The sequence below is a fragment of the Athene noctua genome, chromosome 5 (assembly GCF_965140245.1).
Source record: "Athene noctua chromosome 5, bAthNoc1.hap1.1, whole genome shotgun sequence".
Taxonomy (NCBI): Eukaryota; Metazoa; Chordata; class Aves; order Strigiformes; family Strigidae; genus Athene; species Athene noctua.
In genome coordinates, this window is record NC_134041.1 from 61,733,564 (window position 1) to 61,746,453 (window position 12,890).

General features: G+C 33.8%; 1 protein-coding gene across 6 annotated transcripts in view; it reads left to right on the forward strand.

Annotated features, from left to right (window-relative positions):
- WDR11 (WD repeat domain 11) overlaps positions 1-12,162 on the forward strand; it is a 45,666-nt gene extending 33,504 nt beyond the window's left edge. For all 6 annotated transcript variants that reach the window (XM_074907856.1, XM_074907857.1, XM_074907858.1 and 3 more), the window contains 10 exons: positions 1,357-1,465; positions 2,272-2,334; positions 3,471-3,536; positions 4,307-4,478; positions 4,745-4,840; positions 6,192-6,357; positions 7,268-7,365; positions 8,330-8,475; positions 8,889-8,968; positions 10,036-12,162. In XM_074907856.1, the coding sequence (XP_074763957.1) occupies positions 1,357-1,465; positions 2,272-2,334; positions 3,471-3,536; positions 4,307-4,478; positions 4,745-4,840; positions 6,192-6,357; positions 7,268-7,365; positions 8,330-8,475; positions 8,889-8,968; positions 10,036-10,193 (1,154 nt within the window). In that variant the 3' untranslated portion in view covers positions 10,194-12,162. The remainder of the gene's footprint in view (positions 1-1,356; positions 1,466-2,271; positions 2,335-3,470; positions 3,537-4,306; positions 4,479-4,744; positions 4,841-6,191; positions 6,358-7,267; positions 7,366-8,329; positions 8,476-8,888; positions 8,969-10,035) is intronic.
- The last annotated feature ends 728 nt before the right edge of the window (positions 12,163-12,890 follow it).

Here is a 12,890-nt window from a genome sequence, read left to right on the forward strand (position 1 = left end):
ATATCTTAATTGGAATATAAATTAATAAAATAAGAGCTTTTTTATATGAATGTCCAGCAAATTGAGCTAAAGAGCATCAGTACATCAATTGGGTATCAATACCTACATCATTGATATTCATTACATGATTTTGAAGCATTTGTTAATGTGTGAAAATGTCTTTTCTGATATTTCCAGATATACAGTTTGTATACTGATTCATTGCTTTTCAAAGTAGATTTTCCCACTGAACTCTAAAATAGCAATATTAGTGCTGTTTAACTTTTTTTGCCATATGTTTAAGAAGGGAATTTAAATATTTAACTATTTAAATAGTTAACTAAGCTATATTTTTCTATTTTTTATTACTGATCTTCCAAATAACTGCTTTTGATTTGGTCTTTTTGGTCAATTCCACCTTTACTCATACAATTTCCTTAAAACACATGTTCTGACTAAGACATATGTAATAAATCACAAAAAATGATGATGCGGGGAGCTATGGTGTGGGATGTTTGAATAAACACATAATATATCACAGCTATTTTTACTATCAAATGAATGTCCTATTAAGCTGTAAAAATTAATGTTCTAAAACCAAGCACACTGAAATTAGAATATGCCAGGGTTAAGGTTGCCTGTGATTTAGCTGTCCTTCTGCCTCTACACTGTAATAATCTTTTAATTACAAAATCACATTTACAAGATTTCGACATCATTCGGTGCATATGAAGTACAGGGAATTGCTGAATATTTAATGATGTAGCTGGCTGAGTCTTATTTTACTCCTAAGTTACTGGGTAGCATTTACTGCATATCATCCAAACTTTGTACTGAATCCAGACTTTTACTGACTTTTAAATTTGTATGACAACAGTTAGTGCTATAATTTTCATGTTCTTTCTTTGCTAATATAGATATGTATTAAGCTTCATGGAATACTTTTCGGATGATGGATATTAATCCTTGTAATATACTGTAGAAACTACGATTGCAAAGTAAAAGTAAAACATGCGTTATGGTACATTTTGGTATAGCTGTACTTATTTTCTAGCATGTCCTTGTATTAGCAATAATCATCGTATACAGCTCTACTTAATGCCAGAATAATGTATTCCAGAAGTCTCAATGTGGCATGTCCTGAAATTCTCATTTGAGCATGGTTGATAACTCCATACCTTCTACGAAATGCTTCTGCTTGAGTACATGTAAAGATAAGCTTTTATGTCTAGTAACCCACACTGCATATATATGAAAAGCCTGTGATTTATGATTTTCTTCTAGTGCTTGCAAACAAGGTGGTGTATTTTATGGTTACTGAACACAGTGTTACTGCACAGTAGCCACTCAACAATGAATCTTTTCCTTCTGTTTCAGAACCTGCATGGTGTCCCTATCTGCTTGTTCCAAGGGCTTCATTAGCTTTAAAAGCATTCTTGTTGCATCAGCCATGGGATGAGAAATATTCTCTAGATATTATAAACAGGTAAGAAGAAATATATGTCTATATATAAAATATATAAAATACTACTGTTTTTTTTTTTTTAAGTCCTACATCTTTTATTAGTCTTTCTGTGCAAATAACTGTTAGACATATAAGTTTCCTCACTGTCTGGGACAGCCAAAAAGATCATAGCTTTACTATTTATTACTAAAAATAATAAATAGAAAAGGCTTTAAGGTCAAGTATTTTATTTCTTTTGACTTTCAGTAGCACTTGGCTATTGAAAACCACTGTCTAATTTAAGGTACTGGCAGTATTTTTGTCATTTACAGGTTATATCGCTTCAGAAAACAACTGTATATTCTCTTTGTTCAAGAAGTTAATGTAAGAATAGTCAGTGTTGGTACCTAAAATGTAATTGAAAGTGATAGTCTAACTGATAGTCTAACAGGCCTGTCTGCTTTTAGTGAGCCATGCTTCACATCCTGGTAGGAGCACCTTTCTTTATCATTTGTTGTGTTTGTGTACTGTTGGTGGTCACATCATAATGGGCTAGGCATTGTCCTTTTCATTAATTTTGAGGTTAATGAATAAAAGTGGGACAAAAAGGATTAGTGGTACTGACTCGGAGGATGAGAGAAAGTAAAGCCAATCTTTCATTACTATTTTGCAGCTAGTAACTAGACAAAGAATCTTGCATGAATGGTTTACCATAAGAATACGAAAGATTGTTTCCATATATGTTTTTCTGGTTTTCTACTACAAGTAATTTTCATTTCAGATAATTCTGTCATCTTGGTAATATAGAAAACATTTTCCTTTTTTTTTGTTTGATTTTTTTAATACAGCGATTATCCAGAGAATGAAAATATTAAAAACCTTCTTCAAGAGCAGTTGAACTCATTGTCCAAGTAAGACTTTTCCTATTAATATTTTAGAGAATGGTAGTGAATTCAGAGAAGGCAAAAAACCTCAGATTAGTGACAATTCACAACTTAATGAAGAAAGTATGCTTTTTTTTTTTTTTAGAAAGATAAAGATAAGTTTGAGTAATGACAGCTTTTATTTTAAACAGTTACTTTTTATATAACTTTTAAGGGTCGTATTTTATTTTATTGAAGATTTAAAAATTTTATTTCTATTTTTTCTAATTAAAAATAAATCATTGTGCAGTCTACAAATATTCTTTTTAAATAAGCAAACTATCTCAAAGTACTTTGTTAAATATTGACTCAGTAGTCAAAATGTACTGTTCTGAATACATAAAGTGTGATGGAAGTCAGTACTGAATTTTTAACATTGACTTATCGTACTAGTGGCTGGCAATTAGATGTAAAGATACTGAGTAGGGTTAGTATATAATTTGTAATTGACCAGTGAGCATTCATAATATTTTATTCAGTACTTCTCAGTGATGTATGTTTCTTTTTGATGTTGGTCCAGACTGTATTGGACACCACTACTTATATACTCCAAGGTTTGTTAAGGTGTTTAAGCTCTGAGGAAGACAAGACAAACGATTCTAAAAATCTTTTATTGAAGATATGCTTTCAGAGTGCTGTTCATGCAGATGGTTCTGTTTACACAGAAAACACATTGTGACATTCCATTTAAACTATTAAAATTATTTTTGAAACTAGTAAATGGAAGTTTTTCCATTTTTCTTTTGTCTTTTTGTGCTATGGCACTACGTAGTTGCAAAATTATTAGCAATTAAGTTAATCTTGTAATTTGTAGAATCACTGCAGACTAATTTATAGTTTCATGTACACCCTTGTGGTTGTTCCCTTTATTGCAAGAATAAGGAGTTTCTGATGGACTCACTATTTGTATATAAACTAGTAGGCTGACTTGTGAGATCAGTTCTATATCAAATGATGTTATAATTGTTTTGATAGATGCATTTTTTCAGTTCAGAAAAGAAATTGTGTATTTTTTTGTTTTGAGTTTTTTCAATTTGTAGGGGATATATCCTATTTGTGTTCCAAAACAAACAAACAAACTTGCACAGCACTTTACAGTTTATTTTGGCTCTCTCTTTTTGCAGTGACATAAAGAAACTTTTGCTTGATCCGGATTTTACTCTCTTGCAAAGATGTCTCCTAGTTGCCAGGTAGTAGAGATTCAGATAACTATATCAAATGTTTCCTAATAAAGTCGAGTCTATTAATTCATATGAATGTGCTAAGTTTAAGTACTCAACTAATTCTCCTTTAACTCAGTGCAATTCCTAAAGTAGTTTGTTGCCACATATTAGAGTGTTTTCAGGACTGACAATGGAAATGTTACCTTACTGAAATCCTTAGTTGTATTTGCTTGCTGGATGTAGAAGACTTCCTTCAGTCTTGGTGGTACTTTTGTAGACGTAGTTCTGCTAACTACATTGCATTTAGTTGTACAGGGCCCAAAAATGTAATTCAGAACTTCAAACCAAATGTTAGATTATATGTAAACAGGCAAAGGCCTGGGTTTTATTTCAAATGTATTTATTCTGCATTGTTCTTCTACCTAAAGTGTAGTTAATTTTAGCCTCTATATTCAGAGGTGTTTTTCAAACTATTCTTAACTTTCTTGTAGCTGAAAGAGGATATTAGTGATTAAGTGTAAAATGATAATAAAAATTCAGTTTCCATATATTTATATACTGATCATTCACTGAGATTGATTATTATTCTAACAATCTTTTGGCCAACCTCTTGCTTATCTTGCTGAATGTTATTCCTTAATCTTTTCTTGTAGTTTATCCCATTGACAATATATAGTACTTGTGGTGCCCATGAGAATGCATGGTCTTTGTAAAAATATATTTTAAATGCATAATATATTTATGTGGCATGTGGAAAAGTACAAACATATTTCACATCCCGATTTGTATCTTCTCAGGCTGTATGGGGATGAATCTGAACTGCATTTCTGGACTATTGCTGCCCACTATTTGCACAGTTTATCCCAGGAAAAGCCTGCAAAACCAACAGACACAGGCATCCTTCAAGAACAGTTGGTTAATCCCTTGGATATATGCTATGACATACTGTGTGAAAATTATTACTTCCAGGTATTTCAAGGAGTTCAAAAATATATTTGATAAGAATGTCATCAGCACAATGAATGCTCAGCTTGTAACCTTCCTATTATATTATAGGTTTTCACTATAGTTATTTCACTTTTATTAGTAACATACCACTGGATTAAACCACTCCCTATTATTTAAAAATAAGAGGTGTTCCAAAAACTCTCAAAATACTTCTGTATCTCTTAAATGCTTGGGTTTTATTTCTTATGGTAGTCTTACCTATAAAATATTTTTCCTTCTTCATGCAGAAATTCCAGCTTGAAAGGGTAAATCTCCAGGAAGTGAAGAGATCAACATATGATCATACCAGGAAATGTGCTGATCAACTTCTTCTCTTGGGCCAGGTTTGTGGGTAATATTTGAATTTTTTATTCTTCCCTGTCCATTTTATGTACTTCTCCTATTCAAGTAATGCTTTGTCTACTAATATATATGTTGTTTCATACTTTTATTCACCCAGTGCATACTTTTTGCTGTCTTAGTATGTTATTACACTGCAGACTCTGTGTAATGACATGGTATATGGTAATGTTTGGTGTTACTGGCTTCAGGCTATTTCATTTCCATGGGAACCCCATAAAAATCTTTCCATCTTGTGAATAGAAAAGAAAAATTACATCTTGAGTTTCCCAGAAATAACTAAAATTTAACATCTTTGGAATAATTTTCATTTTAGGTAACAAAGGCTGTACCTAAGCTTCTGGGAGATCTGTACTGAGCCGTGAGACACTATGCAGAGCTGCTCACTGAGACCCTGATAAGAATATTGTTGCATTTGTATAGTATATATCATGAGCTGTTCCCTACTAATGCAGTTGGGCTGCATCCATTTCCAAAAATAGCTTTGGTATTACTAGTTTGAACTTAAAGGATTTCCACTTAAATGATTTCTAAATAATGCCACTGTGTACATTTGAGCATGTCAACAAATGTTACTAGTAAAGATGCCAGTAAAAGATGCCAGAAATATTTAGTCTGTAGATCATCTCTTTAAAATGCCAGTTTATAGAAGTTTAAAAATGCCTGTATATTGAATCACTGTATTTTAATATGTATTTAATGTGGCTTTTCATTATTTCTGTAATTATCTAAGCCATCAGCTTGGCTGACCTCACCAAACTGACACCTCTAAAGTTAGGAGTTTAATAACAGGCAGAGATGACATGTCTGCAGTGATTCATTTGATTCAGAGACAGGTGTCTGCAGGTAGTGTAATGAGCCCCACTGGTTAGGTGTTCAGCTGTAGCTCACATTTTAAATGGATGAATTCTACCTTTGTTTTAAAATACCGAGTATTGAATCAGACCTTGACATCCTGGCCAGTTTCTGCATCTTACAATTTTATTTCTTCTCTGCTTATTTTAAATGCTTCTCTTCCTTTTATAACTGCACAAGATTATGTAAACGAGGAAATAAACATTCTGAATTAAAGTTTTCTTTGACCTCTCCTAGAAATGTTGGCAGGTGATTAAGCATTATATTCATAATGGGTGTTTAAATGCTGTCCTTACTAATGATGCTTTATTGAAATAGAATCTTAATTATTGCTATAATAGTAGATATTTTTGTGTCCTATTTTAGAATAACCTTCATTGTTATTTGTTCCATGTCTTAAAAGGACATAAAAATGTAGAGATAGAAAGACTTCTTTAAAAGTATGTTGTAGTCGAAGTTGTATTTTTTTTCTCTTGCCAGACTGACAGAGCAGTACAACTATTGTTAGAAACAAGTTCAGAGAATGCACATTACTACTGCGATTCGCTCAAAGCTTGCTTGGTCACAACTGTTACCTCATCTGGTCCATCTCAAAGTACCATTAAACTGGTGGCAACCAACATGATAGCCAATGGAAAGCTTGCAGGTAAAATGTGCCTTGAATTTTCCATTTGCTTATAAACTAGTAATCCTGATCATTATTAAGGCTGCTAATGGAGATGGGAGAGGAGAAAGTCCTGTTGCAGTAGATCTTATATGCTGCATGTGTTACAGTACACACTACCTAGAGCAGTTAACACAAAAATGATCAGTAACTCTGTTATAAAGTTAAACTTGTTTTATTTTCATTGGAAAACTTATTTCTGGAGTAATTCTCTTAGCAACTGTTTGCACAAAAAGAGGCTGCGCTCATAAAGGTACATATTTTCCACTTTCCTAATTAAAGAATTAATTAAAATATGGTTTCTTATTACTGAAGCTGAAATATGAACTTAATTTCCTTTTCAGTTCAGAATTGTTTCAAAAAGTGTGTTTTCTTACATGTACATGTTAATTTTGCTTAATGCAAGAGATAATTCACAATATGATGATTGACTGAAATATTCAAAGACATGCAGAGAAAGCACAAATTTTTGCACTTGCCTGGAAAAAATAATTTCCACCCTGTGGACAATAAACACTTCACTGTTAATAATTACATTATGGACAACATTAAGTTAAAATAATGGATTATTTATGAAATCTGTTTATTTGACTTACAAAGATCATTATCTATTTATGATGAGATGTCCAGTGAACTCCTTGTGATTTGTATTGAGGAGAAGGATAAATGAGAGCTTTGTAATGTCCTTCTAAGCTCTGTAGTACAAAAAAAAAATGTAATAACTGACACCCAGGTTATACGGAGAGCCAGGTGGTGGAAATTAGGGTTTTTCAACATCTTCATATGCCAAGGATATAGAGATCCTTTTTCTGGTGATGAATGGTCTGCTCACACTTACGTAGCAACTCTTCTTTCCCTTAACTTATTATATAGTGTGCTTTTTATTTTCCAGAGGGTGTACAGTTACTGTGTCTGATCGATAAGGCTGCTGATGCCTGTCGCTACTTGCAGACTTATGGTGAGTGGAATCGTGCAGCATGGCTTGCAAAGGTATGTAATTTCTCAATTTTCAGTTTGCTAACGTAAATGATCTCCTTAGTGTAGGTAGGAATAGAAGAGGCTGATGAGGGTGCTGAAGATCTCCCCATTAAAAAACTGAAACATCAGTTTGAAATATCGTCATCAGTTCTTTCTATGTATTAAGCTCTAACAAGCCACTCCAGTCAGTCAGTGTTGACAGGTAGTTCTTCAACCTTCTGACTACAGAGGTCTGCCCTGGTCATCTGCATGACAAGATCGGGGCCTATAAATGATTGGAATACTCCATCTTCTAATTTTTGAGCAATGGTTTGTGAGCTTGCATATAGCTGCAGCAGTAAGAGTTCATAATAAACTACAAAAAAATCCTCCAGCAAGTGGAAGTGGATAAGTAATTAGAGAGTGACTTTGTGCTGAGCTCCATGTATCACGTTACCACCAACCACATAAATTTGCATTAACGTCTGTTTTGATATGTGGCTGGAATTACAGTAAAAGTACCTAAGCACAGCATTAATTCTCCAAATTATAAGGAGTCAGTAAGAATGTTCTTGCAGTGTCTCTAAAGATTCTGTTATGCTTTCTGCAGAATAACAAGTCATACTCAGATTTTCTAAATGGATGAATCCCACTCTGAAGAAAAATAATGATGTTTTGCCCTTAAGATTTCAGTGAAAGATAAATATTTCTAACTCCTTGACACTTGAGATTTTAATAAAGCCTTGTGGTAAAAGTAATGTTAAACACATGTAAATATCTAGTGACCAGAGTGAGGTTTGTTGTATCTATATACTACTACTTTTTCTTTATATTGTATTTGTTCAAGGGATTTGGTATGCTACTTATAATCAAATTGGTCATTTGACATGCTTTCACTTCTGCCCAAAGTGTTTCACTTTAAAAAATGAACCAGAAACAGAATGCTTTCTTTAGTTAGCAGCCGAGGATTCGTAACTGGCTTTTCTACCTCTCCAAGGTTCGTTTGAACTCAGAGGAGTGTGCTGATGTGTTAAAGCGTTGGGTAGATCACCTTTGCTCTCCACAAGTCAACCAGAAGTCCAAAGCCATTCTTGTCCTCTTGTCATTGGGATGCTTTACGAAAGTTGCTGAGATGTTGCACAGGTAAAGGTGAAACAGCGCAATCTGTATTTTGTCTTGTCCAAAATTACTGTTTAAGCATTTGTGACTCAGAAGTCAAGGAGTGGGGAGAGGACCTGCAGTTTGATTTCTGACACTTGTTTCTATTTTAGCATTGTTTAATTAACTTTAACCTCAGCAATGCGTCATTTCCGTGTGATGGAGTTGATGGGTTTGTTGCAGTTTCAGGAAATGTACTGATATTTAAACTTACTGGAGGCTTTAAGATTACTAGCACCCACTGACTAGCAGTAACACTTCATAGTGTTCTCAGTGCAGAATAGATTTGCCACTCCAGACCTAGGCGCAACATTTTAGAAAGCCTGTATGTATGTGCTTTGATGCAAGTCCTGTTTTGTGTCCTAAGAAATTGTTCTCTATTTATTTCCATTTAACAGTATGAGGTACTTTGATAGAGCAGCTTTATTCATTGAAGCTTGTCTGAAGTATGGGGTGCTGGAAAGTAATGATGATACAAATATCCTTTTTCTGAAATACCGTTTTTGCATCTGTCTACTCATACACAGTGAGTATGTGTGAGCCAATGTTAGATGAGCTAGTCTGCACGGGAATAGGAGTTCCTGTTTGTATTTTCCAGGTTATGTAGTTTGAAGGAAGCATGAGGAAACATGTGAAAAGGAGTAATTTGCATAAACCCATAATATTACCTCCTTCTGATGCTCTGTGAGGCCTGTGGCACTGGAAAACAAACAAAAAGTGAAAAAAAGAATCATAGGAGAAAAAAGAACAGATGATAAAATGATCTTTGCAGAATTTGGAAATTATTACTGCAGCCTGTATAGCGAAATCAGTGGTTCAGTTACCTTTTAAACACAATATCTTAGGACAAAAAATCCCTTCATTGAACCCCTCTATACCCCAACATATTGTTTTAGTGATGGAAGTTCTTTATGAAGGAGTCAGTTCTGAGACAGTGAAAACAAAGAAAATTAAAGGTCAGGATTGCATGAGCTGAAAATGTAGTAAGTATTTTAAAAGGTATCTAAAGCATTACTCGCTCTACAGTCTGCACATCTAACCTGGTGTTCTGGAAAAAGGAACAGTTGCTCTAACTTTTATATTATATGCAATAAATAATAATGCATATGTAAATAATATCTGATTGTGGGTTATGGAGTCCTCACTAATGTTAGCTTTTAAATTAAAAAAAGTCACTAATAAGTCATGTAGATAACTCCATATCTAATTAATGAACAAATCTTGTAGTATGACCTTACAATTTCTTAATTTCTCATGCAAGTTATGACATGGTATTATGGTAGGTACTTCTGCATATCTGGAACATATCTCTTTTAGTGTATAGCACTCCGCATATTGCCTGATAAATGCTAATATGCATTCAATAGTAGAATGTAAAGCCACTTTTTTGTGTTTATTTGTGCTGAGAAATACTGAATTAACACAATTGGCAGCAATGTTCAGCATTTTCAGCTTGGGAGAGCTAAGGACTGAGAAGAAAAAAAAAGAGATTCTGAGTTTTTTTCATTTTTTATTAATTTGTGTTTTCCTTAATGCTTCATTTACATAAATTGATCCATGCTGTGTACGCAGATTATGCCAGAAGCTTGAAGCTGCTGGGCTTTAAACAGGGAGCTATTCTCTTTGCCTCAAAAGCAGGAGAAACTGGTAAAGAGTTACTGGCTGAGCTCAAACAGCCTAAAGAGGAAGTGACACAAGAGTAAGAATTTTATGTTTATGAGGAAATTTGGGTTGATAGCAGACTGAGATTCCACTGTGTGAAAATACATTTTTCTCTTGAATCACTGTAACAGCCGATATGTGTGATTTGAGCAAATTTTATGAATGTGTGTGGAGGCAAGATTAAGAACTGTTATATGTTAATTTTTATGTTAAAATTGCCTTCATTTTCACGAGGGGCAAGAAGCCTATGATAAAACTGTACAAGAATATTTCCAACTTTTTCAATTCTAGCAGAAATCAAATTTTTAAATGTGCTGAAAGAGTTCTATACCTGTGTAAAGGTCTACTCCATTTACTTCTAAAAAATCAAATCTTTATAGTTCTTCACTGCTGTTGTATTTATATGTATAAATGATTCAGTCTGTACTATAAAAATATAAGTATATTTAAAGAATAAATATAGATGACAAAACACACAGTTCTCTCCTGGAACATCGTGTTTTCTCAATCCAGTTTTTCTGTTTAAAATTCCTGTTATCAGTTCACTCTGTTGTCATTTTCATAACTGTCTGGAATAGAATCCTTAAGAGGTTTAGTTATGAAAGTCTCCTAACATTCAAAAAATTCATGAAACATCCTCTTTTTCAATCAAGGTATTGTTGTATTCTATGTTATTCTTAAGTGTGCACTCCCTGCACACTTTAGGGACTAAATGCTGCCTTGTGTTGACTGGTTCATGGGATCAAAGGATGGGAGAAGATCCTACCTCAAAAGCAGCAAGGTAGGCTACTGGAGAATATTCAGGAGATTGCTAACGCTGTCTCCACAGTTACTGTTTGTGTTTGTTATTTGAATGTGTGATTAACAATAGGTAAAGAAAGCATTGCACAAAGCCAAAATGCTGGCTTTTTAGATACTTTTTATGCTAACACATCTTACGGTCCGGATACTGAAGAATGCCACCAATCGCATCTTTTTTCATTTCTGTGCCAGTATTTAAATACTTGTTTTTATTATTGTTTCTTATGTCAGATACATCTTTTCTATTTATTACTGAGAAATTTTACAGATGAGGAGTGGATGCTGATGTTAGAGTTGCCCATGCAAATTGAAGACTGTGGCATGTGAAAATTAGCCTTGGCTAAAACCAAAATTATTCTTTTTACCAACTTGTTGGAGCTACTGACATTTAGTCACTCATTTAAATATGTAATTCATGGCTTGTCTACTTAAAGTAATAGTGCATTGGATTCTCGTTATGTTTGAGTATTTGTGGATACGTATTGTAGCTCCTTCCTAGAGGAGCACCAGCTCTGGGACATTACTACTTTCAGTTCAAAACTCAAATAGAATTTCTGATAAAATTTGAAAGGTTGGGCTTTTCAATAGTGTTTTTTTTACACAAAATGTAAATGTGAGTTTTGTCACTCTAAATAGAAAATTTAGTGTTTTAACTGTAATGCATCTCATTTTTTCTTACCACATCTTACATACACCATAAAACAGTTTCTGTTCAATGTATTACAAACAATGCTTATATAGTTACCTTAGCTTGGGAGAATAAGTATGTGATTAAATTTGCCTTACATGCAACTGGTGAGCAACAGTTGAGTGAAATTAACTGTCATTAACAGTGGCCTAAATTCTGACTCGCATTGACTGCTACAGTACTCCTCAGTTCATACTCTTGCTTTTGGTAGCAGTATTCACGGACAAGGTTACTACAGAGTTAATGTAAACACACACAAACTTGTTCTTTCTTGTAGAATTGTTTGTCAGTGGGTCTCTGGAAAAAAAAAATCTGCTTTAATATACTCTTGGATTTATAAATGTAAAGGAAACACATTGCAAAGGCCTTTTAATACTGAATGTTTCTGTAAACCTTTGAGTGTGAAGGTTGCAGAATACTGTGTGGCATTACCCAACTGAAACCCTTATGATGAAAATAGAGTGTAAAATACATTGAAAATTTTATTTAGATAATAATGCAGTCACACTACAGTAATAAAAACAAACTTTAAAAAAATCTCTCTGTGTCTTTCTTTAATAAAAGATGTCTTCTGTTGCACTGGGATTGAATGCTGATTATGTAATTGTCATTTTGCCTTCTGGACCAGCACAATGCTCAGGGCTGGTTTTAGTAGAGGAAGTGATTAACATTGTACATACTAGTCACATTTTCTATATTAGTACTAATGAAATGTTGAGTTTGAGTAGTATTAATTCTCAACCTTTACTAGCAAACCTAAAATTTGTACAGCAAGACAGTGTCTGCGTTTTGTGATTTCAAAAAGCACGGAAATAAGTGATGAAAGAAAAACACTCCCTTTCTGTTTTCATGCTACCCCGCAGACAACACCACGAGGCTCTTCCTCCCTTGTCACCTGACGCCAGCGAGCACTGCACGTCTTGGTTTTGTCTAGGAGGCAGGTGCACTTACATCAGGGCAGATAGTTAACTCAGAAATATGGTCTGCATTCAGCAGTGCTGAGATTCGTGTCAGTGAAGTCTTGTTTTTTCTTCTTCCTAGTTCACATAACTTTCCTCTTGACTCTTAGGATGCTTTTATCACTTTGGCTGAGAAGTTTGGGGTTTTTTTAAAACAAAAAAATACAGAGAAATATCTGATGTATAATTGGCTTGTACAGAATGAAATGTGAGAGGCTTGTATGTTTGAAGGACAAGCCTGAGAGTTTGGAACATACAAAGAAAGTGAACTGAATGAATTTTTAAGTTTC